This window comes from Lichenostomus cassidix, chromosome 4, assembly GCF_008360975.1.
Source record: "Lichenostomus cassidix isolate B80296 chromosome 4, HeHo_3.0, whole genome shotgun sequence".
NCBI lineage: Eukaryota > Metazoa > Chordata > Aves > Passeriformes > Meliphagidae > Lichenostomus > Lichenostomus cassidix.
In genome coordinates, this window is record NC_139484.1 from 22,033,903 (window position 1) to 22,059,334 (window position 25,432).

At 35.5% G+C, this 25,432-nt stretch overlaps 1 protein-coding gene across 3 annotated transcripts in view; it reads right to left on the reverse strand.

Annotated features, from left to right (window-relative positions):
- The window catches only part of LRBA (LPS responsive beige-like anchor protein), a 365,208-nt gene that overhangs the window by 82,936 nt on the left and 256,840 nt on the right, over positions 1-25,432 (reverse strand). For all 3 annotated transcript variants that reach the window (XM_085058223.1, XM_085058224.1, XM_085058222.1), the window contains exons 44-46: positions 17,366-17,506; positions 16,086-16,205; positions 6,331-6,483 (exon numbers count right to left, since the gene is read on the reverse strand). In XM_085058223.1, coding sequence (XP_084914349.1) covers positions 6,331-6,483; positions 16,086-16,205; positions 17,366-17,506 — 414 coding nt within the window. The remainder of the gene's footprint in view (positions 1-6,330; positions 6,484-16,085; positions 16,206-17,365; positions 17,507-25,432) is intronic.

The window sequence follows — 25,432 nt, forward strand, 5'->3', positions numbered from 1 at the left end:
CTATTTTTTTCCACAATAGCAAAGACAGACAGACTGTCTATGATTCCATTAAGTTTTCTTTATTCAGGAAGACTGGCATCTATCCCACTTTCAGAAATTATTGAAATTCAAGCATGTGTGGAGTTTTTGTTAATTAATTTTATGCTGATTGAATTCTTGAAGTCCAGAGTTTAGTTGTAATTTCAAAAAAGTAACTTGCATGCAGAGTTTGAAGAGATGGTAGGGATTGCAAACAAGATGTAATGAAGGAACTGTTATAGGAAAAACAGACTTTAAAATCTCTGCTTTCTCTTCCTATTTACAAAGCCTGATTGGACAGAAATTAGATTAATGCTTTTGGCCAGCAAATGATGATCCACCACCTAGATTACTATTTTCACTGAAAAGGCAAAAAAACAGTTTCTTTATATCATCCCATATATTTTACTATGTATTAACTTTGTCCTACACATGCACCTCTCCAATGTATTCCATCATATATATTATGCAAATGCCATCTCCCAATATTAGCCTCTTTTGATGTATCAGGAAATCCAAACTGAACGCTTTCAACATTCTTACCTTCTATTCAAAAGCATGGTTTAAGTTCACTTTTCATTACCTCTCTCATATTCTTGAATATATTTGACTCTCTGTGTAGTCTCCTTTAAAAATTAAATCAATAAAAATTCATACATGAAAATTAATAATGACAATATTCCAACAGAACTGGATTTAAATAAACATGAATTTCTGGCCATATTTCTTAGATGGCACTTCAATAAAAATAAGTTATTCTTATACACATGGAGTCGACTGTACACACAGAAAAAATAAGTCTACATTTTTTATTCCCAGATTTTCAGAATCTTTTCTAATAGGCCATATATATCACATTCCTTCAGAAATATTTCCTCTCCACTTTTAAAAAATGTCTTGTATTGAATGATCTTTTTACTTTCCCTCCAGAATATCCACAGATTATGTTTTTACCTGCACCAATTTCACCTATGTGCTATATGGAAGCACTTCTTGAGGAAAGGAGGAACCCTGCTGCTTCATTCACACACCATCCTGCATTTCCTTCAGCTGTTTAAGAGACCACCTGTGCTCTTCTGCCTGCTAAGTGCATAAACAGTGGAGCCCCTGTGCTTCCCAGGATTGCCTTGTTTCCATAGATGAAGGAAACATCTATGTGTTTCCTTATATGGGGAAAAAAAAGTATTAAACAATATGAAACTTTTATCTAGATGAAATCCAATACGACAGCAGACTGGACCTTTCATATCCAACTCTGCTGAAGAATACTATTCCTGACTGGGATTAGACTGTTATAGTTCTGTGACTTCTATGGATGGAAATGTTTATTTTGCGTGATACAAGGAATCTGACTTCCTGCACAAACCCTTCTTCATAGTCACATCTTGAAAAAACAAAAAAATGAATGTAGCATAGTGCTTTAAGATTCACTGGCCACAGTTATGTTTAAACATACAGCTATTTTAATTGCATTACACATACTTGTAGCATAGAAGTAAATGTATTTGTCAGGAAAAACAAAGTTACATATTCCTTTTAAAACCATTTTTCTACAACAATATATTAAAGTGATTTTTGTTTAAAATTACAATGCTTGTAGAGTTCACAGACATCCTCCATTCTCAGTATTGCTGTGTGTTAGCTGACAGGGAATGCTGCTTTTTCAGTGTTGCCTGGTGTAAGGTGGAGTTGCTTGTGCTAAAAAGTATTGCCCATACTGACTGATAATGATCCTCTAATTCTCACTGTAGATTTTTCTTATCAACTGGAGGTTCTTAACACTGATTCATGGTGCTCAACTAAAATATGTATTAGGGCAAATGACTGCTCTGCCCTACCCTTCCTCTCCATTTTACTTGTCACTCCATGGTTACATTTGTGTGCAGTATCTTTATGTATTTAAGCATTTATTTGCTTCGGAAAGCATCCCAGCTTCCAATCCCTACATTTTCAATTATTTGAAAATTGGATTTCAAAACTTTTAGTCCAGCACAGTAATCTCATCACTTTTCTAATTTGTCTTGCATTTTCACCAGCATCTAATGAAATGGATAAACCCCTAATCATGAAAGGACTAACTCTGCAATAAAGCACTAAAATACTTAAATTGAGATATATTGTGGAAAGCTGTCCTGACAGACCTCAACGACTTCATTATCATTGAAACAATCTAATTCTCAAAAATCTGAGACTCATCAAAGCTGTGTGAAATTTAGTTATCATCTGTTGATTAATAGTTTTAAATTAATTCTTACCAATTCAGACACCCAGCTTTCAATGACAGGACAAAACAAATTACCATTCAGAACAGAACTTCCTTACTGGGATTTTTAGCCATTCCTAACTATCAGTGGGAAGCATGGGGCTTTTCCTTGGGTTGCACCTGGTCTTTGTGGATGTCTACTTTTTCATGTGTGACATGAAGGGCTTTAAAGTTTCTATCAGACTGAATGTGGTAATTAACCCTAGGTCCAACACATGAAATTAAATTTCTAAAACAGAAAACTGTTCTAAAGGAGAGTATCTAACATAACTAAGACTGTGAAGCCAAGAAAAGATGCCATAAAAATTTAAGTTTTAAAGGATATGTCTGTTTCTGAGTCTGGCAATTGCTTCTACAGATTTTGTTTAAGACTTCTGTATCCAAACTACATTTGAGAATCTATCTCTTTATATTCTCCCCTTCCAAGTTTACTTCCCATTCCTATTTCCTATAGCTCTCTCAGAAGCATGGGAGAAGCAAAAGTTGTTTGGTATTTCATTTTGTTAGCTATCAGATGAAGTCAGCATCCTCCCCTTTGCTCACATACTCATGGCCTAAAGATACTACAACTTGGAAATAGAAAAGCAAGAATGCAGCAGTATGTTGCATTTGAGATTTTTGTTTTGTTGGGGGGAGGAATTATTATTTTATCTTGTTTAAAAGTCTGTGGCTTTTTTACTCTTACTAAGCTAATGCTATAATTCTTATTATACACGTACTTACAAAATTATTCATTTAGACAATAATAAAATTATTCCTATCTGCAACCTGTGCAAACTGAAAAATATTTTTAGATGTTTTAGCAGTTATTTCATGGCACTAAATATAGTACAGAGCTTTAGAGGTAGGTAAAAGGGTTTCAGAATGGTAAAAACACAGTCACTTTTCCTTTAAAATCTGGACTGTCTCAGAGAAAAATACCCTACCCCCCACTGATCCGTGCAATTATAAAATATTGTACTATCACACACTAATACAAAGCACAAACTATATGCAGAAGCAATAGATGCACTTTGGAGTTCTTCGTATTGCTTAGAATGACATCCTGATGCTACCATTTAGTTCACGATGACATTCCATCAATCAAAATCCAGTTTTAATTATACACCATTCTGCTTTTTCTCTCGGAGCAAACACAGAGGAAATGCAACGACCTATTTCAATTAAAATACACACTTTATAGAATTAAAAATAGGTTGGAAATCACTTTTAAATCAGCTATCAGCCTGTCAATTAATGCTCTGAACCCCTGCTATTGACCCAGTACTGTACAAGCTGTTATTATGCACTGTCCTACATATCATCTGTTCCCCGTGCTGCTCTGTTCCAGAAAGACAGACAGCTGCAACAGAATATCCCTGTTCAACCTGAGGACCATCTGACTTTAATTGTAGCACACAGCTTGATGTGGGCCTGGTTATGAGAAGCCAAAGTATCACACTGTAATAATCTGGAAAAGCAGAAACCTGCCAACACGAGGCTGCAAACAGGGGCTTGGGCTGTCTGGCTGCCTGACGGGCTGCAGGAAATATGATTAATGAGCAAGGTATAATGATATCAGGAACCCGATTAGCACCACAAAAAGGTCACAGATCAAAGTAGTATGCATTTCATGAGCTCCAATCGTTGTATAAGATCTGGGGACTTAAAGAGGTAAACCAAAATGCAAAGGGAAAAAATATCTGTATGTCATGGCTTACAAAATGAGCCCTGAGAATACTGTAATTGCTATTTTGTCTGAAACAGGAAGCAGCAAGGAAATGCTAGCTGAATACATCAGCCCATGTCACATCGTAGCAAGCTTTCCTGGGTAGGATCAGTGAGGATCTAAGCCTTAAGCATTCTTCTTATTCTACTTTATTCTACTACTTCCTATTCTACTTTATTCTACTTCCTATTCTACTTCTACTCTATTTCAAAACAAAACGATGCTGATTTGAAGCTGATGGTACCCAATCCACTAAGTATTAACAAGGAAAAGCAATTAATATTTGCATGTAATTTTTTCAGTGTTATTCCACTGCAACAATGGCAGATTACAGAGGGCATCATTCACACCAGCCAGGCTCACCACCACTAGAGTAAGCTTAACTCTGTCACACAGAAGCAGTTAATATAATTCATTGGCACAGAGGCTTAAATTCTGCTACCAGGCTGACCAAAACTTGGTATCTGAATTACAGAAACAGTATCAGGGACCTACAGTGTTACATCCTATTGGTAACACTGGACTTTGTTTGCATGGTATCTGGCACACTTAACACAGCAGCACTTGATAAATTATTTCTAACTTTCATAATTAGTTTAAGCCTTTAAAAAAATATTTTCTGTCCAATTAATATTTGAAAACTGTCAAAGTTCACACTGAGAATATTGCACAAGTGAGAGATATCAAAGAGAGCTGCAAAAAAGGCAGACACAAGTAGCAAAGGCTTTGGGAAATGAAGGAATAATGAAGGAATGGTAGGTCAGAGCATACAGAGAGGTGAGGGTGAGAAAAACCTGGCCCAAGGCTAGAAATGAGGAAAAGAAAATTAAGACCTAACATCTTAGAAAAGGAAGAAGTGGGAGATTTACTTCACAGTGGGGAAAGCCAGATCTGTAATTAATAAAATAAAAACTATATTGTAATGCAAAAGCAAAAACACCAGAGCAGTGAGAGATCAAGGCCACCATCTGCCTTTCACAAATCTCTTCAAGAACACAGCTTTTATTTCCCAGGTTATCCTGAAGCACCAGCATATGCCAAGCTCACAGAGGTGTCAGGCTACCTCCCTTACCTGTTACCTATCACCACAGCTGTGAGATCAAAAGCTCTGTTTCAATATGCTTTGCCAAGTAGTCCTGTGAAATGTTACTGTATTTCAGACCTCGTTTAAGTAAAATTCACACATACATATGTATGAAGGAAAACACTAAATCCACCCAACATTCTTCGAGATTATTATGCTGCACCTACAACTGCAGGCAGAAATCAAGGCCACAAAGCGTTTTGAAAACCATGGTATCACATCACCAGTAAAAGAACACTGTAAAGCAACCAAATTAACTTCTAAACCACATATTGCTTCTGATGTGAAGGTTCTGCAATGTTATGAAGTCTGATGTGCCACCAACAACAGGACTTTTTCAATTCCCATTTCCTAATTTAGGAATATCAGGATGTTATCCTAATAAGCCTGGGATCTGAAAAGTTTTAGAAAGTTTCCATGCCTTAATTCAGTATTTCCCAAGTAGCTGGCTACCACATGAAAACTGCAGCCTCCTATTTCAAGATTTGCTAGGAAAAGCCTCTGTTATTTATTTCAGAATGCCATCAGTGCAGAATTGTTTCATTTTGAGAAGAGCCTAACATAGCTTTTGAGAATGTGCTGAAATACCAACAATGACAGCGTGACAGTTTGTCTGTAATTCACTGCACTGCCCAGAGGGTACAGTGAAGACAGGCAGTACTAACAACTGCATTTTCCCAAAACAAGGACAAGAACAGTAATACAGGTTTGGGGAATGAAGCAGGCAAAGAAGAATTTAGTTTTATTTTCTTGTAAAAAAGGCTCTGAAAAATACCAACTTAATGGAGGAAGTGGAAAAGGTGACAGAGTATTTAAAATGCAGCCTTCTTACCTGTATTCAGGTAAGGAATTCACTGATCTTTGGAGTTAAATGGACACTAAAATCAAGAAACCTCAAAATCACATTTAAGTAATTGGAATGACAAATATTTTCATGATTAAACAAGCTTTTTCAAGTCTTCTGTAAAGTGATGATTTTGTTAGCTCTTTAGAACCACAAGAGCTGACATAGAAATAGGGTAAGATCTCCTGCATATTTAGACCATACCCAAACTTTTTGAGCAACTCTAAAAAATGAGCAATATTATATTTGTTTTTTCTTCCTACATTGGTAAATCTGTTTCCTCAGATAATTTCAGACATGGTCCCATGTAAATCATAGCTATTTATTTATGATCAAAGATCCAAGGCAAAGATCCAAATTATTTCAGAAGAATCTTGCAAGACAGTTCCTGGACAATAGAAGAGACATCTTACCAGCCTGTTTATGCGAACAAATTCTTCTGGGGTTTTGGCCCACGGTGGAAGTTCGACATCAGACACTACTGTTCCATCATCCATCACTCCCAGATTGTAATTGTTGCTGTTGACAAATATCTCTGGGAGGTAATAAAATTCAGGAATCAATTCCTGTAGATAAATCCAAAACAATGCCATGTTATAAATTCTGTCACAGGATGCACTGTGTCACATTAAAAAAATAATTATTAGAATGGAATTAAGCTAACAGAAGATAAAAAAATCCTCCTGCAGACACCTCCCCCCCTTACCAAGAAGGGATAAATCCCCCTTCTGTACATTCTAAAATTTAAACCTGTAGATGTGATGAGTCCTTAGTGTGCTTTTAACATGACAAAGAACTGAGACACAGAAGGCTATACAACAAAAATTTCAGAACATTGGTTTTTCATTGCATATTATGCACAGAAAAACTTAGGAAACCAAAGTAATGAACATCTCATGGTACAAATAATATTTAGCGGAAAGGTACAGACAACCAATGATGTTGGGGGAAGCTGTGGGAAACTGATTCTTTCACATTTTAGTGCAATACACATTTTAAAGTGCTGATGCACAAATGGCAGTCTACAGCTGGGGTGAAACCAGCACCATAGATGTTAATTACAAAGGTGGGAAACCCAGTTACATTCTTAATCTCTTTAACATATAGGATCTTAGAACTTAATGTTTAGGCTATTATCAAAGATTGTTCAATGCCCAGAAACATTTACCAAAAAAATATTATTTTTTAAATTCTAAAATACCTGCAATTAAGCCACATGTTCCCTTAAAAAAAAAAAAAAAAAAAAAAAAGGCCAACAAAAACCCACAAAGCTGAATCAGGTCAATATTTTTCTTTCACGTAAAGGCCATTAACTCAATTATGTGTCCAGTCCATAAATTACAGGGAAGAACCACACAAAATTTCTCACACATGACAAAAAAAAGGCAGGGATTTCACATGGTTCCAAGGTCTGTACTGAATTCCTTGTCAGGTTCATCACTGCTCTAAACAAGTGTGCTCACTAGGCCTGCACTGAACAGGACTGGAACTCAACATTAACACCTCCCTGGCTGGCCTGCTTTGGCACCTCTGCAGGCACAGCTACCACGGCTGAGGAAAAATATGTAAGCACATATAGTACAGGAATTGTCATTTCTAAGCCTTCTCAGAAAAACAAAGTAATAGTAATGGCCAAACAAAAATTTTATTAAGCAGAAAATGATACATTCTAGTGCAGAATTGAACACAATGTGCTAAAAAGGAAAATTAAGCTCAAAAGCACGAGGATTTGATTGTGGCTAAGTGGATTGTTCCCTTGTTTTGCAAACAAACCTGCAACTTCCTAGGTTGTCATGCATTTTATAAAAAACACAGTAGGTAATACAGAAATATATCTAAGTTATTGTGATTAGAACCTTATTTAGAGAGTTTTAGAAAAATATGTGCAAAGTCCTGGCATTACACTTAAAAGAAAAAGCCCATTAAGACATAACATACATACTTCTGCCCTATATTTTACAGGTAGGTTGTTTGAGAGTTTTCTGTGGAACTTGATGTTGGGACTTAAATACACCCAATAAACCTGGCAATCTGATGGACTTAGAAAAATTGAGCCACTAAATTAGAGAATTTACTTCCTTTGTAAAGAAAGGATCAATACACATAATTGCTTCAGGAAGTGTATTTCATAGCAAATGAGTGGTGTAAAATTGGCCTTCCATACAGCAAGTGCAAACAGCAGGCCACTTGAAAAGTAGGGAAAAAAAAAATCAGGCTGCCCCACTGGCTTTGTCTACAGCGGGCGGAGGATGTAGCCAAACCAGAAGCTCTGCAGATCAGATCTGAAACCCAGTCTTGACATGGGTCAATGGCTCAGTGGTCTCCCAGATAGCCCCTCAGGGCCAGCTATGGCATGAGCAGCTTTCCAAATGGCTGAGTGCAATAAGGAGGTCATCAGATTGCGGACAAGGTCAATCCGAAGTAGCCAGGGCAAAGACAGGAAAGATCAAGCAGGAATTAAGCTATTATCACCTCCAGCCTTGTGTGAAACACTGCTTGGCTTTGAATTGTACATCTTCTTGTTTACAGTCCCCTTAATTAACTAGGCAGGGTAAAAATATGCTTCTGTACCAAATGCTCGACAAGTAGTTGATAAAAAAGAGACTTGAAACTATTTCACTGGATAAGTGAAAGAACAAGAATGTAGCAAGGATAAACGCTGTAAAAAAATAAAGTTTGAAAAAAGTAAAGTAACACTCAGGTTGCTATAGTTTTTATCATGACAGAAACCAACAAAGAAAAAGGAGAGACACAGCACTATTAATTTGATAGCAGCATGCACCACAAATATGAATCCATACCCTGGTTCTGAACACTTCAAATACAAGCTCATTACATATGTTACCAATGCTTTTATTTCTTCTTCAAAAATATATCTGTACAGCTATTCATTAGTTTCTTTCAAGATCAGAAAACATTTGGCTTTCTAGAACACACTGTTTTCATTAGATTACACAGAAACAATATGCTGGAAACTCCAAAATTATCAGTAATTTCTACTAGTTTGACTATTAGAAACTTTTCATAAAGCTTTGCATTACTCCAGAAATAGGTTTTCAGAAAGTTTTTCACTGTCACCATTATGATACATTTACACAAAAGGAACTTCTTTATTATGTGATTTTTTTTCTCTTGGCCATGTGCTAGCATTTACCCATGGAAAAATGGAGTGCAAACAGATGCACTTGGCCATTGGAAATGAGCTGCATTTAGAGCCCATTTTCAATGGCTTTATATAGGTGAAAATTACATTAGTTAAAGGAAAACTTTTTAAAGTTTTTTTAATACCAGCAGAACAATCTCATCACAAAATATTAATTTTTATCAAGTTAACAAATATTCTTCACGCATTTTATAACTGCAGTCCTTAACAGACCTTCTCAACTCTATTTCTGGACTCTGCTTTTTTCTTAAAATCTTCACATGAAATGCACAGATTTGCACTAAGACAGCAGATGCTGACTCGTGTGCCACTCCAAAAATGACAGAACTTCCTGGACACACAACAAGGTTAAAAAAAAATCAATGAATGCACTTTTTGCTTGTTTTGAGTGGCAGGAGGAAGGAGTTACTAAATGTTTTCACACAGTCATCAGAGGAAGATGCAGGACCAGACACGAGGGACCAGGCTGAAGAATCCTTTAATACCTCACCAGGAACAGTCACAAGGACTGGACTAACACAGGACAAATACAGCCTTTCCACGGATATTCTGCCAGCTTCTTACAACTCAGTAGTTTTGAATTAATCCATGTTTCAGATTTTTCAAAATCATTCAGCCTGGGTTCCACACTGCAGTTTTGTCTACACAGGTTTTCCTTCGGCTGTTCTAAAACTGCTCCCTGACAGTTCCAGTGGATGGTTCTAATGCCCATATTGTGGAAATGTTAGTAAATGTTAGTTCCTTATTTGCTCTTCTATGCACCCTTCTGGATACTACAGACCTGTACTATCATCACATTCTTTCTCAGGGGTCTCTTTTTGCAAGCTAAAGGATTCTAGTCAATTTAGATTTGTTCCCCCTGGAGGTCTTCCCTTCCAACTAACAATTTTGGTTGCTTCCATACTTTTTCTAACTCTTCTGAGTGTGTCCCTTCTGAAATTTTCCACACTCGGCACATGTGTAGAAATGGTAAAACTGCCCCACATTTCTTTTGTTTAAATTTCACAGAAAAAAACCAAAACATCTCTATGATTTGTTGAAGCTCTTGCTTCAGGACTATTGTATTTGAAAATTACTTTCTAAAATTTCCCTGTTGGAATTCACCATTTCTACAAGGCAGAGACAAGACATCCTTATCATAAGCAATAATTCAGTCGTTCTGCCTTGTTTCTCATTACAACTGATGAAGGAGGTCACAGACAATATCAACATGAATCTAACATACAATATTTACTTTTTAAAAAATTCCTGTATCAGGATTCCTATTAAACTGTTTATAAAACTCTGCACATAACTAAAGTACAATTTTTCTCTAATAAAAATTGCCCTGTAACACGTGGAAACAATTACTCCTAAGGAAAATTCACTAAAAATATTTTTTTACAAACATGTAATATTAACAGAATGTCAGTCTAACAGCAGTGATTTATTTTCATATATGCCATCAAGCATAAAAAAATTAACACAAGATACTAAATTTCATTAATGTAATTAAATGTTATTTTTTCTTTTGTTTAGAAAATAACTGATGCATTCTGAAGTAGTTATATGATCTCCAAAGGTGTCTAGAAACAATAACACATCCCTAATCATATTAAAACATTTATAAGATACCAAATTTTCAAACTAAATCATTTCACAATCATATTAAGCAATATTAAGCCTATATATAACCAGTCAGACAGAATAATAAAAATACATACTAGAAGTCTAGACTCTTATTCATATTGCCACACTTTATTTCTTCTGTTAGGGGACTTAAATGGCATGCAAGAAATATACACTAATCTACTAAATTAACTTAAATTTCATTTTTTCATCACACTTCAATCAAGTAATTTTCAAGACTGTTGGGAAGTATAATTTCTAAGTACCCCTGAGTTTCCCTCCATCTGCTATATGTCTGTTATTTCTCACTAAGAAATTGTCAGCTAAGAAATTGTCTCAAGACACTGCCTGAAACTTTGCCAATTTGTAAAAAAAAAAATACTTTGGCAGGTTTCCATTAAAATTCTAAAGGTAATTAATGAAGAATTAATTTTGTCAATGTTTAACCACTCTATTAAAGTTCTAAGTGATTATACGTTGAGTATTTCGTAGTTTGAGAAAAATATTAAAATCCTCATTCGCAATTAAGCAAAGAAAATTATAAAAAGTCCAGATATTTATTTAGTTGATTAATGAAATATATGATAAGCACAATTAAGAGTTGATTCATTATTGATCAATAAGTAGATTTTATGGAGTCAATATCTCATTGAAAAAAAACCCCACATCTTGAAGGAACTTACCCTGTTATTCTCTCTACATATATGTATGTGTGTGTGTATATATATATATATATATATATATATAAAAAAATAAAAAATTCTACTTTCTACTTAGAATCTAAATAGAAGTATTCAGTGGTGTTTAGGGACCACATTTATATACTAGGTAGTTCAGTTTAATTTGACAGAGAAAGAGGAAAAAGTTGCATGTATAACTACAGTCCTTCTCCTTTGGACTCCAGCCAACTTGTCCATAACTTACTCAAAATTTGTTATTTAAACTCCAACACAAGGAGTTCAGAGCAGATATTAAAACTATTTGTTTCATTTTCAGTACAATCATCTCTGGCTATAAGAGAAGCAGATCACAGGTATTTGATGGAACTTTCTGATCCATACACCCAGATGTCTGTATTTTTAATGACTGCAATTCCCACAGACTATCATACACAGATCTGACTGAATTTTGAACCTTTTTTTCATTTTTTTTTTTAAACTCAAAGTATTTTCCTGTTATGGATCTTAGCACAATTTTACACAAAAACAAATCTTTCATGAAAAACAAAGATATGCATCCTAAACGTTGAAAGTTTTACTCCATCAGACATACAGTTACTGGTTAAAAAATCTAAATTTCTAGGTACCTGCTTCTGAATTTTGCTGGTCATTGCTCTTTAACCTTGTGACTCCCATGACATGAAGTTTCTCCTATACAAAGGTTGTGTTGCCAGTTTGATAGCAACTTTACTCCTGTAATTTTTGAGACTTTAAACATGAAGCTTATATAAAGAAAAACTCTCTAAAATTACATGATGCTAATGAGTTTTACAATATAGTTAACTTGCCAAAACAGCATTTCTATACCTAAATTAAGCTGTTTTACACTATGAGGATCATAATTTGCCAAACACACCTGTATGAGATACGAATTCAGATATTCAGTACCATCCCCCAAACCTTACAATAGCTGTCACTGCTGTGTGTCTTATCATATGACTGACTTTCACAAATTATTGTCCATTTCATGGTGGAACAATCTGAAATAGTGTAATTGGAGTTTACAAATGTTTTCTGTAATATTCTATCATCTCTTTTTGAACAAAACTAAACCAATCCATCAACAGCAACCCAAAGAACATGAAAAAGAAGCAAACACAAAGTAGTAGAGGAAAAGGCATGAAGAACAGTACACAACTCTATACTAGTGATTGTAGCTTGGTTAAAAATTGTAAAAAGAAACAACTGCATTAAACCAATCTAATTTTCTTTTCAAAAGGAAGCTGCAGCAGTGGATGGTGAAAAAAAAAGTGGCAAGGTGTTGCTTCACTTTTGAGAAAGACCTCAGAGAATGCCTCAGTCTCCCATGACATTTCTACAAGCAAACTAGAGAAATGGAGATGAGATGAGGTTACGATAATGTGGGAGTACCCAAGCTGGAAATCCATATTCCAAGAGCAGTTATCAATAGTTCACCGCCAGACTGGGAGAACATGGTAATGGAGCCTGCCCTGCTCTTAATACCAGTCAATAATCTCATTAATGGCCTGGCACAGAAGGTGCAGAAGTAAAATTCCAGATGACACTAAGAGGGCTACACAGCTGTTTGGATGACAGCAAGACGATTTCAGATGATCTTGAAATCTGCATATATGGTACTAATAAAAAAAAACCCCAAAAAACAATCAGCTAACTACTACAGTGGAAAAAGAGAAAACACACGCAAAGCGCAACATGGGTAGCAATTACGCTGTTGTAAATGTAATGACAAATAAATGTATTGCAACAGGTTAGCTGCCAAACCAGAAGGAACAACTGCTTCTGAACAAGTATTTGCAAATACTGCCAGGCTATCCAGGTTTGCTTTTTCTGTGATATTAACAAAACTAACCAGGATTGTTTGCAGCGATTATGTAAATTATAAAGTAACTGAGTTAATGGTCATGCCTATATAGTACTTTAAAAGTACCAAGTGGTACTCTCACAGAATCGAAACACAGTCAGTATTCTTCAGTGAAGAAGATTTAACTTAAAAACACATGGTTAACATTTAAAGGCAACGGTCCTGAGCTAATTAGTAAATAACAATTCCAGAGTGGTAGTGAGACACTAGCAAACTTCCAGAGCATTTTTAATTTGCATTGCTCAAACAAATGGATAGGGAAGACTAGGAAATTAAATTTTATGCAACATTATCACCTCTTGAAATCAGAATTTGAAAAGTTCAAGTAAAGGTTATTCTACAGAGGAGCACTGGTTTCCTGCTTTGATCATCAATCCGAGGCTTTCCCAGGATATTGACACAGATTGGTTGTGACCACACATATGCTTTAGCTTTCTCTGCTGAAGTGATACCAGCCAACAAGAGTTCTTTCCAAAGCCAGCTCATGTTAGTCCTCCCTGAAACATACAGTGCTTCCAATAATCTTAGGACAGCAGCACCAGTAACTGCATTCATTCTTTCCACATGAGGAGCAAGAAGTCATTTCTTGTAATCAGGTCAATGGTTCTCAATGTCACAATTTCTGCACATAGAAAATTTGAGAAGCATGTGGGACACTTTAGCCATGTATTTCACAAACACTTGCAAGGAGAGCTCCAAGTATCAGGAAACTTGGTTTTCACAGCTGTAATGAAATGTGGGGAATACAGGTATCTCCAGTGAAGATGGTTCTGCATTTTCAAACATTTTCTTTTCTAATTCTTTCAACATGTCCTATGGAAATCTTATCTCATCCCCCTTCCTGGTTGCTCATTGAGTCTCATGGACAGACTCCTCTAGTCAGTCTTAATACTCAGATGCTTCCCAGCAGTATCATGTAATTCATAGCAATTCACAGTCTGAGGAAGCTGTAAGCAGCTTCAAGAGATCATCCGTAACAGCAGGGATGCCTCTAAAGGCAGTACTAATTTGCACATACATCATTTCCAAAAGATACCTAAGCATTTCTGAAAACCCCTCCCTACTGTAATTGCCAGGGAAACATTCACTGGTTTTATTTTTCAGTTAGGAAGGTTACTTAAACATGTAACTAAAATCTCCCTGATATTTAAGTCCATTAATTCCTATCCTATCCAGCATGAGCAGCAGAGATTTCTTTCCTTTTTTTCTTACAGCAGTCTCTATGTAAGAGCAAGATACAAGTTCCATCTCAATCTACTCTGTTTTAGAAGAAAAATAAGCATAGCTACTCAATCTTTCCAACCTTGAATTGTTATCATTGTTCCAGTGCGGATTCTCTTCAACAAGCCCACAACTGTGGATATAATATTCCAGCTCAGACCTTATCAAAGCTGGGCAAAGGTTTATGAAGATTTATGGTTTGGTTTTTTTTTTTTTTTCCACAGTAGATTGATCCATGTGTTATAACTGTATGAGAACCTGCATAAAAATTACAATTATCACTTTTCCCTAATAAACTTCACCTAACACTTTTCTAAAATAATTTTTCTCTTCTGCAAGAAATGCTACCAATTTCACTCCACTTCCAGTACCTTCCAATCTAATATCAATGGAAATTGTGGCCTAACCTGCTATTATCAAGAATTCCACTCGGTACATCTTTGAATTTTAATAATGAACTGCTGGTAGCTATTCTCCAAATACAGTGGATTCTTTTAGACAGAGTAATCCCAGCTCACTCATAAGACAACGTAAAAAACGAAGATCATCATCTGCTTCTTCTCTGTTCATAAGGTCTGTTACCCTTCCTCATCAGAAACTGTGATTGGTTTGACATAATCTCTTCTTGATAAACATGTGTTTCATTTGCTTGTCTCCAAGCTATCTTCCAGGCACTTTAACATAGTCTGATTATTTGCTTAGTATTTTTCTGTGAATTGTGGTTAAACTCACCTCATAATTTCTTGGGTCCCTTTCCCTTCCTTTTTAAAAACTAGATACTTGATTTGTTGACCACTGATCTTTTTCTCCTCCTTTGTTTCTAAAAAACCCCTCAAAAATGCACTCTGAAATTCTGTCTGCCAGTCTTGTAGGTTACAAGGAAATTAAACCCATAATGACCAGCTACTTTGAAAAAATCTGATGTGTTTTCCAAACTGTTCTTTCCCAATTTCATTTAGACATAGTATCTTTTTCTAAGTGGTATTAATTCCACTGGTCACTGATTGCCATTGATTCTATTGGTGAGGACTCACAGATGCAAGAAAGGCACCCCTTTTTCAGCACTGTCAGTTGACAATTTTTGCTTTCTATTAATTTGCAGATCAACCCTCCTAAATTGTCTGCTCATCATGAATACAGTGAGTGAATGATTTTGTGTCACTTAGGTCTCTTGCTAGTTGCATGACATCCTTGAGCTAGCCCCTGATTTTGCCCCCACTATACTTTTCCATCCTTCCTTCCATTAAAAAACCGAACTCTGATATTAATCCTTCTTCTAGGATTTGAGATCAACAAAGCTTTTCACCACTGCCAGCATCCTTGTCTCCTTTGTTTTCCTCCCCAGTTCAAAATATTTCAGTCTCAGGGCTAAAAATGTTTGCTATAGTTTTACAGAAGAATTCACTGAAATATTCTGACAAAAGTAAAATCATGTGTCATCTCCCTTGCATCTTTTCCCAAATGGCGGGATAGCTCCTTCCTTCCTTCCTTCCTTCCTTCCTTCCTTCCTTCCTTCCTTCCTTCCTTCCTTCCATCCATCCATCCATCACTCATAGCTACAATAAAGGCAGATGCAGTATAAAATATATTAACACCTTCCAGGAAATGTTTTACCTTGATGTCAGAAGTGTCACGCTGACTGTTGCGCCATGCTCTCGATATAGATGAAAATGTTCTATCTGCATGATCAAACTTCCCACCTTGTAGATTTAGGAAAAGTGTTGTGAAGGGTTCCTAAATATATATAAAAAGATTAATTAAAAACAGCAATTAACCTCTTCAGAAATTTCAGGGTAAAAAAGGGCATTTATTATTCTTTTGGGGTCTGGTTGTGAATGATGCTGTTTTTCTGGCAGACACAGGATTAATAGCAAAGGGTTAATTATATTATTTAAGTATGAGAAATACAAACTTATTTGTTCAATAAAGGGTTTTTAACCTTAATCTATGCATACACATTCAGATACAGAAGAGCAAAAAAACCAAAAGAAAACACTCAAAGGATGAAACAGAAACTACAGTCAGTTGTGACACAAATTGCTCTCGACAGCATGAAAAAGCTCAGATATCTTAGGTATTTATTGAACTAGCATGTAACAAAAATAGCACGTGCTTTACTTTGCTCAAGGTGATCTGTTAATCTAAAAGGGAGCATTCAATACTGAGAGCTTTAGGACTGTTATTGTTTCATATATAATTTATGATTTAGAAAAATGTTTGGAAGATTTAAAAGCCTCCTCTTAGTTAAAGAACACTTAAGCACATATTAGTGGATAATTGCTTGAAATTAGCTAAGCACTATAAATTACTTCAAGGATTTATGTATGCTTGTACATTCTAACAAGCTTTAATTAATGATGTGCTGCTAATGCCTTCCCAAAGAAATTACTTCCTAGGAGATAAATCGCCTTTCAATTTTATTGAAAAATGCATTGTTTAGCCAATACATTATCAATATGTAGCAGCTCAAAGTTACTTCCACATAAACTGTAGCAGATTTTTAAAAATTAATTATTTGCAACACAGAACTTCATGATCATCAGAAACCAACTCATACTCATTAGGAAGTGAAAATTAAATACATTAATTAAGAACCACAAATTCTTGGTACTTGGTCCAGTCAGAAAACACGCAAGGAAGGAATGTTAACCATGTTTAAAGAAGTATATACATTAAAAAGGAATTTATAATGAGGAAAAACTTTAGTGATCTAAAAAGGCTGTACCATAAAAATTAACTTTTTGCTTTAACTTTGGAGCACATTTCTCCTACACTACTGATTACAATTACTAGAAAATTTCAGTACTCCTGTGCTATTGAGTTTTAGTTTACTCACTCCTAGATATCTCTTGCTTCCATTATTAAAGGAAAAGAATTTTAAAATATGTACTTACAATCCTTAACAACCACGTCAGTGCAAAGCTTGCTGTTGAATAATGGGTGCCGTAGTGAAATTTTGGGACCTGATCATCTTCCCACGATTCATATCTCTCAGCAAAGAATGCTGCTCTCTTTGGGTTCAAAGCTCCAACCGGCTGCAAGATTGGTAAAAAAATAAAAAGCATATTAAGCAAATAAAATTACTGTGAATACTATCACATCATATTCCCATACTCTTGCCCTTTTTGGTAACCAGAATTATTGGCATGCACGGAGAAGACTGGGTTTGGTGCTTTGCACAAGCAGCTGTTGGTTTCTGTAAGCACCTGAGGAGATCTGTATACTTGGAACCAGAATTCCATGCACGCTCACATGGCTGGTTGGAAAAATCTCTTCTGCATTAATACAGCTCCATTTACTGCTGATTCAAGTCACTGACTCCATCCAATTCACAGTGGAATGTCTGGGACAAAGTGCTGTTTAACTTGGGGGCCTGTGGATAAGTGTGCATGTTGAATACACTATAAAGCAAGTAGTAAGCAACATTGAGAAACGTTTTTGGACTTTTTTTTGAGAAAAAAGTAGTGATTGATGGGGTGGTAGAATATTAACAGTGGACTCGGAATTTTGGTATTACTATTCTTGCTTCTATGCTTTCTATTTACCACCTCAAGATAAGTTTTACTTAATTTCTAAAATTTTAACCCTGGAAACAGACAAATGAAAGACCAGAATTTCTATATAAAAACATTTATATAAAAGAAACAACATAGGTATGCTAAAAATGTCTATCACACTTTCACCAATGCTATTCTTCTTTGTTCAGTGCTTACCTAGAATATAAACATTCAGGGATTTATTTAAAAGTAGGAAACACAATATTTTGTTATCTATAGCTGTGTATTTCCTCAGCAGACTTACACAAATGATTTGAAAAAAACATGAGTATAGGTCACACAAATCACTGAGAAAACCAAAAGTGAATTTAGCAATTCCATATGTAAAATGCTGGAAGAGTTCTAAAGTATCTTTGGATATACATGCAAAATATACATGCAATACAATTTTGTATACAGATTGAGCACACTGTATGTTATTAATGCAAATTATGTTCATTTGTACAGACAATGGGTGTATTCAAATATAAGCAAAGAATAAACACAAAAAAATATTTCCTTCTTTCTCTTCTTCAAGAATAAATATACTTAAGAATACATATACTTAAGGAAAATTTTAAAAGGGAAGTCCTTGAACAAAAGCATCAGTAACCTCAGCTTTAATTCAAGCAGAGTTCAAGTGAAAAACTATGTCTGTTATTGAGATTATGATTATTCAAATAACTGGTTCTTTGCCGCTCATGTGAAATTTGGCATACAAGCTTCAAAGTATTTTCTCTTCTAGGATAGATTAGATCTTTGAATGACCTAAAATCTAATCTTACATTTTTTGCTTAGAGCAGCTTTCACATTGCAGTAGGATAAAGAAAACATCTTAGGTTAATTACTATTTTTGCAGTTCACTAATTTGAAATATAAGCCTTTAAAAGAAGTTGCTCCTGTATAAAAGGATTTTTATCTGATTTAGCAAATTTATTCCAGGGAAGTATGAAACTGACTCCAAGAAGTCTCTTTGTTACAAGAATGATTTTGGAATCTCCATCTGTACTGATTTTCCCTAAAGACTCGGATATGCTTGAGGGAGAAAAAAGAAGAAAGAAGGTCATTGGTAGACAAATTATATAAATTAAAAATAGGAACAGTGTTGTGCTGTATGGTTCTGTAACATTTTATGTATTCTCTTTATCTGCCTCTATTATTACTCTCCAAATGAGTATAGCCCAAATCAATAGTTATAGAATTAGATTCCTTGAATATAAAGCTAAACCCAATTAGAATTGATTTCATTCTCCTTTCAAAAAATAAAAAAAAGGTATCATGCAGCGATCTATATAGCCAGAATACACAGTATTGATTTTAGCTGTTATTGTTACAGTTGGTTTCTGAAGCCTGCAACAGGACAACTATCAAGACATGTCACATTTATTTGCAAGCAAATAAAAAAAGTCCCCAAATGAAAAAAGCTTAGGAAAAAAAAAAAAAAGAACTGTGGAGCTGTGCACTGACAATGATACACTATCAGCTTACTCAGAGAAGTTACAGTGGGAATACACACATTGAATTATACATTACACGAATGCACTGATTTATTGTGGTAATAACATCCACCTCATTAAAAGATTCTGCTTTGCTGCAGTTGGAGGGCTACATATTGTTTACTGCTATAAATTAATGGCAGTGCACAGAAGACTGTAGAGCCCTTCTAACAATAGATCTGTAATGACAGTGCTGTATATCACAGCTTCCCCAGCAGCTTCATAATAAAATGGAGACAATGTATTGGGCTAATACATTCTACCAGGCAGGCCCATATTTTTCTGACAACTGCTTCTAAGGATGAGGTGATTCTACCGTGTTACACTGCACTGGGCACAGTTAACTACAGAATAAAGCAGAAAAAAAAATTAATTGAAATTTCCCAGTTCTTTCATACTGCAAAATTAACAGGGAATCATTATTACATACTGAATTCCCTCCCCTGTGGGTAAATGCCAAAGGAAAAAGAGTAACTCCAAACTAAGCTGTGCTAGATGTAGCTGTGAGACCACAAATTTACACAACTCAACACAGTTTCCCTATAGCTACAGACTTCTAAGGAAGAATGAGCTGAAAAGCTTTCATATCCTGAAATTCCACAACATATTTTATTTGCAGCACCTCTTTTCCCAGAGGAAAATCAGATATTAGTTCACCAATAAAAAATGTTTATTTAGATAGAGAGGGGAAAATGAAAAGTAGAGAGAGAAAAATTCCAATGAGAAAAAACAATGGATGAGATTACAGGAGTAAAAATGAAGAAAGAAATCACTTACAGCTGCTAAGTTTTCATATCATATTGAAAAATGAATCATGTGCATGGTTTTCAAGTCAGTGTTCATTCAAAAAGAGGATTCGAACTGGGGCAAGAACTGGGGCAAGGTAGTTTCTGTTTTCACTTTTTTAAAGGCATGATCACCTGTTTTTTGGCCCAAAGTGGTTGTTGTAACATGTGCTACAAATATGAAAGTTACAAGCCATTCTTAAAAGGAAAAAACCCAAAAAACTCATTTGATATTGATTTTTCAAGTACTCTCAAATATAGGAATACCTCAAAGTAAATAACCTCACATTTTTACCAAGAACTGAATATAGTAAATCTCAGTCTTTGGACCAAGCTTGCTTGCTTGCTTGCTTTGAAACATAACAAAGAAAAATGGTTTGCTGAAAAATAACTGAGAAAACACACTGACTCTTATCATCTACTGCTGTCAAATCTGTCCAGACACTATGGTGTGCAGTTTTATTTGTTAGTTCTTACTCTTACTCTGTGCCAGACATTGGAACAGTGACCACCTTGCCTCTGTTTCCAGAAGAGGCCCTGTTGCACCCAGAAGAAAGCAGAATGTTCACTGCTCCTCTACAGAGTGCAGAATCTCTCCTGGATTCTGCCAACCAAGGTCGAGAACACATATATTGGAAAATTGCTACTGATCTTAAAAAAACAGATTGAAGTCTTATAAAGAAAGAATTACAATATGACTAATTTTAGTTCTACATTTAAGAGGAAAAAGAGGTGCTTTTTATTCCTATCTAATGTGCTTTCATATTTTAAATAGTGTTACTCCAAATATTTTACAACTTTCTCACTTTAAAAAAAAAAAAGGAAGAAATTTAAAAAAAAAAGAAAGAATGAAAAAAAGAAAAAGTGTTTCTCCTTGTGATTTCTTACACTGTTTTCTTATCCACATACAACCAGGTACTCGAAGTCCTGTGAATACAATTATCTGTATTACTGAATCATGTTTAGTAGTATGCTTGCCAAGTATGATGTTTGTTTCCCATATATCTTATTTTCAAGATGACTATCTGGTTTTCATTACTGATATTTTTCATACTGGGCCTAAAGGACCAGGGGGACCCTTAGGTCATCTCATCTAGCCTTGAGCTTGTGTGACAAGAGGTTAAATGCCTTTGCATTACATGATTTTGAGCCCAACTATTTGTACTTGATTACATCACGAGCTGTATTTGGCCAACCTGCTTTCCAGAAAGACATCTGAATCCTGAGTACGTGGACAATCTGCTACTTTTTTTTGGAAGCTTTTTCTACAGACGATTCTCTTTCTAAAAAATGTATGTATTTCAGTTTGGTTATGAATTTACAGATGTGTTTGCAAAGACATCTTACTACACCTCTCTCGAGACACCATAGTCTCCACTTCCATCCAGTATATTCTGAATTTACTTACAGACTACAATTAGACTTTTTAAAACACATAAGAAATGGAACTCTTCCATTTTAAGGCATTTCTTCAACCCTTAGGATTTCTATGCAGCTTGCCCACCTACCAATGTACTCTAACATTCAGATAACTGAAATGTGTTCAGTGTTCCAGCGTCAGTCTCCTCACCACCATAAACATGCTGAGTGCTGAAAGCTCTGCTGCAGTGAAACCAGAACTGCACTTTCAGAGAATTGCTTGTTTAATTATTTCATATATTACCAGCACATAATTAACTCCCAGAACTAGCCAATACTTGTATTGTCAGTGGGACTTCCTGATCACTAAGTAAAACTTATTTTTCCCAAACAGAGATACAAAGAGAAGATGCAAGGGTTTAACCAAACCCAAACTTTATTCACTTAGGTCAGCTGGGAAATATCTGGGAATAAACTCATATAGTTTAGATCATCACTCTTTCATCTGTCCTTTTTGGGTTTGAGAACAGCCAAAAAATGCTATTCCCCCCTCTCAGTCTATTCTTACTCACAGCTAGGCCTCGCCATTCTTCCTCTCAAACAAGTAGCTATGGTTTTCTTAAAAATTAGGTCCCATCTTCTTTAGAGGGCATCTTACCTTTAAAGCATATCTAACTCAAATTCATTATAGAGCCATATCCCAAAGAAAACAACAGACACAATTATCTGCTGAACTGTTTGAACTGCCCTCATTGATCTACCAAAGTGTCCTTGAGCTGTAAGATTTAAAAATGGAAACAATTTATCAAGGAGGAAAGCAGTTCCTTACCAGTTCATTCACAAAACCCCACTGGTTTCACAGCAGATGCCTCCAAAATTCTCTATCAGCTAGGCTAGGAGGGGGAACTGTGAATTTGGATGTCAAAATTTATCTGAAGCCAAAGGGACAGAACTTGACAGAACCTTTGTATCCTTCCCCCACAAGCACTTCACTGATACACAATAATTCTAAACTGATGCACTGTTTTTTATTATTAATTGGAAATCATATATTAGTCACTTAAGAACACAAGTGAGTTGCTTGAATTTCATGTGTTTTCTTAGCGAAATACGGAATCTCATGGATGAACACCTTTTGTATGCACAACATTGAAACTGCAATAATCATGAATATTAGGGAGTGCCTACTTTGATATAAACACATCGTCACATTCTGCTCTAAAAAATTTTACATACTCCAATTTCTATTCTCATGAAACTGAGAATTCAATAAAGGGCTGGAGTATAAGCAGAAAATAGTCACTTGAATGCAAATTAAAAGTATTTGTACATATGGTTTGTATTTCAGATGTTTTTAAGAACACGCATATTCCTTTGAGACAGCAGGAACAGTCAGGAAAAACAGATCTAAAGATGGTCCAATAACTAGAATGTCTGAACATGTCAATATAAATAATACTTAATGGTGCAAAATACAGAAGATTCCCGAAGATCACAGTTAAAAAAGATGGGTCATAAGCTAATGTTAAGCATAAAATTTTTTTTTAAAAAACTCCTATTACGCAATATTAGTGATGTAGCAATATGTCAGCGACAGGATATGCCTCAGGTCACCAAAAATCTTGGAAGAATTTGAATTTTAATGAAAAATCTTCATGCCTTCACCTTACCAACAACAGTATCAAATGCTATTGCAACCACCTGTAGCAGATTGCAAAACAAAGCACTGCTGAATTGCAAACTCATTAAGCACACACTAATGAAGCACAATAATGTTTAATACACTGCAGAACAACCGAATGTGTCACACACTGTGTACCTGAGGTATTACTACACCTCAATACTGCTGGGAAGCCAAACTGAAGACAGTTGTTATGTGTTGTGCATTTCCAGGAGGCCAGGGAGAGAGGAAGCTGGATGTCCCTGGGAATTATGAGGGAAATCCAGCTGCTTGCAGGCAGTGAGAAGAGTATGGCCTTACTTAGAAAATAACCCTGCCAGCCAAAACCAGCCATTTGCATATACCCTCCACAACTCAACCTGGCAAGTGAAAGAACACCCTGCGCTGCTATTCACTTACTTAAAAGCAAACAAACAGAAAATCTTTTTATGGATATTGAGAAACAGGTTTAAGTGAGAAGCCATACAGACTTGAGGCATAGCAGGAGATGAAAACATTCTCTGCCTGCCTTCCTCTCACAGACCACATTCCTCTGCCAACACATCACACAAGGCACAGAAAAGAGCAGCCATTGTACCTAACACCAGGTCCACTTAAGGCAATCAGAAGTAAAAATTTTAAAAACATGATCGTTTTTGTTTGTACTAGGAGCACAGGACCTCAAGCCAAAAGCTGATATAGACTCACATTTTCAGTAGATTTCTGTCAAAGCACACATAATAAACATTATTTTGTATCATGTATAACCACCAAGCCTGAGAAAAGGAGCAGCAGAAAGCTAGAAAGGTGTACTTGGGAATGTATAAGGAGTTTTTTATTGTAATCTGTACTGTTTCATAAAACTATTCCAATCAGATTGTATCAATCCTGAATATAAATAGTCAGCTAAGAGCCCATCAAAGTATCTTGTTTCACACATGCATTACTTTGCTCCTAAGGTGAATTCATCCATCATCTTATTCTCTACTTCATAAGGTCTCCCGATTAGTCAGCCATCACCTTCAATACCATCAACAGATGAGCAGTGTCAGAAAGTTTTATCAGTTCCCTTTGCACCTTCTTTTTCAGATTAGCATATATGCTGAACAGTATTAAGTAGCAAAAACACTTTTGGAATGTCAGTGACCACCCCCCTTTGGAAACTAAACTTGTGTTTCTGATTCTGAGGCAGCTTCAAGTGATTGACTGGATATGTTACGTAAATTATTTTAAATAGTCTTGTTACACTATTTACGTCAAGATTTTAGGATCATACCATCTTCTCTTAGTAATCTTTTTCATTGATTTCCTTCATTTGATCCACATTTTCATCTGTTGATATCTGACTTTTAGAAATATCTTCTGATGTGTGCATCAAAGTATGTCCACAGCCTGAGAACCACACTAAACTCTTCCTTAAACAAAAATTATTATTATTTTATCATGATCTCATTTTCTGACCACTATTTTTAAATCTGGATTGTTGTTTGAGCCCAAGAGGCCTCCTGCTTCTAGAAGTTTGACCAACTCAGTTTTAGACAGCTCCAGTTAGGTGAGAAAAATCCCATATTCATTTCCCATATGAGTGCAATTTTCAACTTAGCCACCATCGTGCTTGTTCAGAAATCTGATTTACACAGATGTGTGCTGAAGCAGTGCATAATCTGCTGAGTTCAAATGTATGAATATAAAAAGGAAGAAAAGACCATATCAAGAGAGAAACACTCACTTTACATTAGGAAGACAGAAAACACACATTTAAAATGTCTATGGGCCAAGACATGTGTGTGAAATTATTTTGGTTGCTAGTAGATTTTATGACCAGAAATGTGCCCCATGGTTTCTTGTAATCTTCTAAAAGGTCATGAACTTGCCTCAGTTCATTTCAAATTAGAAGATAATATATGTTCAGGGCACCTAAGACTGAAACAAGAGCAGGATGGACAATAACAACAGATACAAACTTAGAATATAATTTTGAACATCCATGGTTAATTTTGAGCTACATTTTTCCGTATCTTTGAGAATTTCTGCATTCCAAACAATATTCCACCTTCAGAAAGATCAAGATTATTAGCTTATCACCAAAATGATTATTTTTGATTCTGTAAACTAGTCTTTTGCC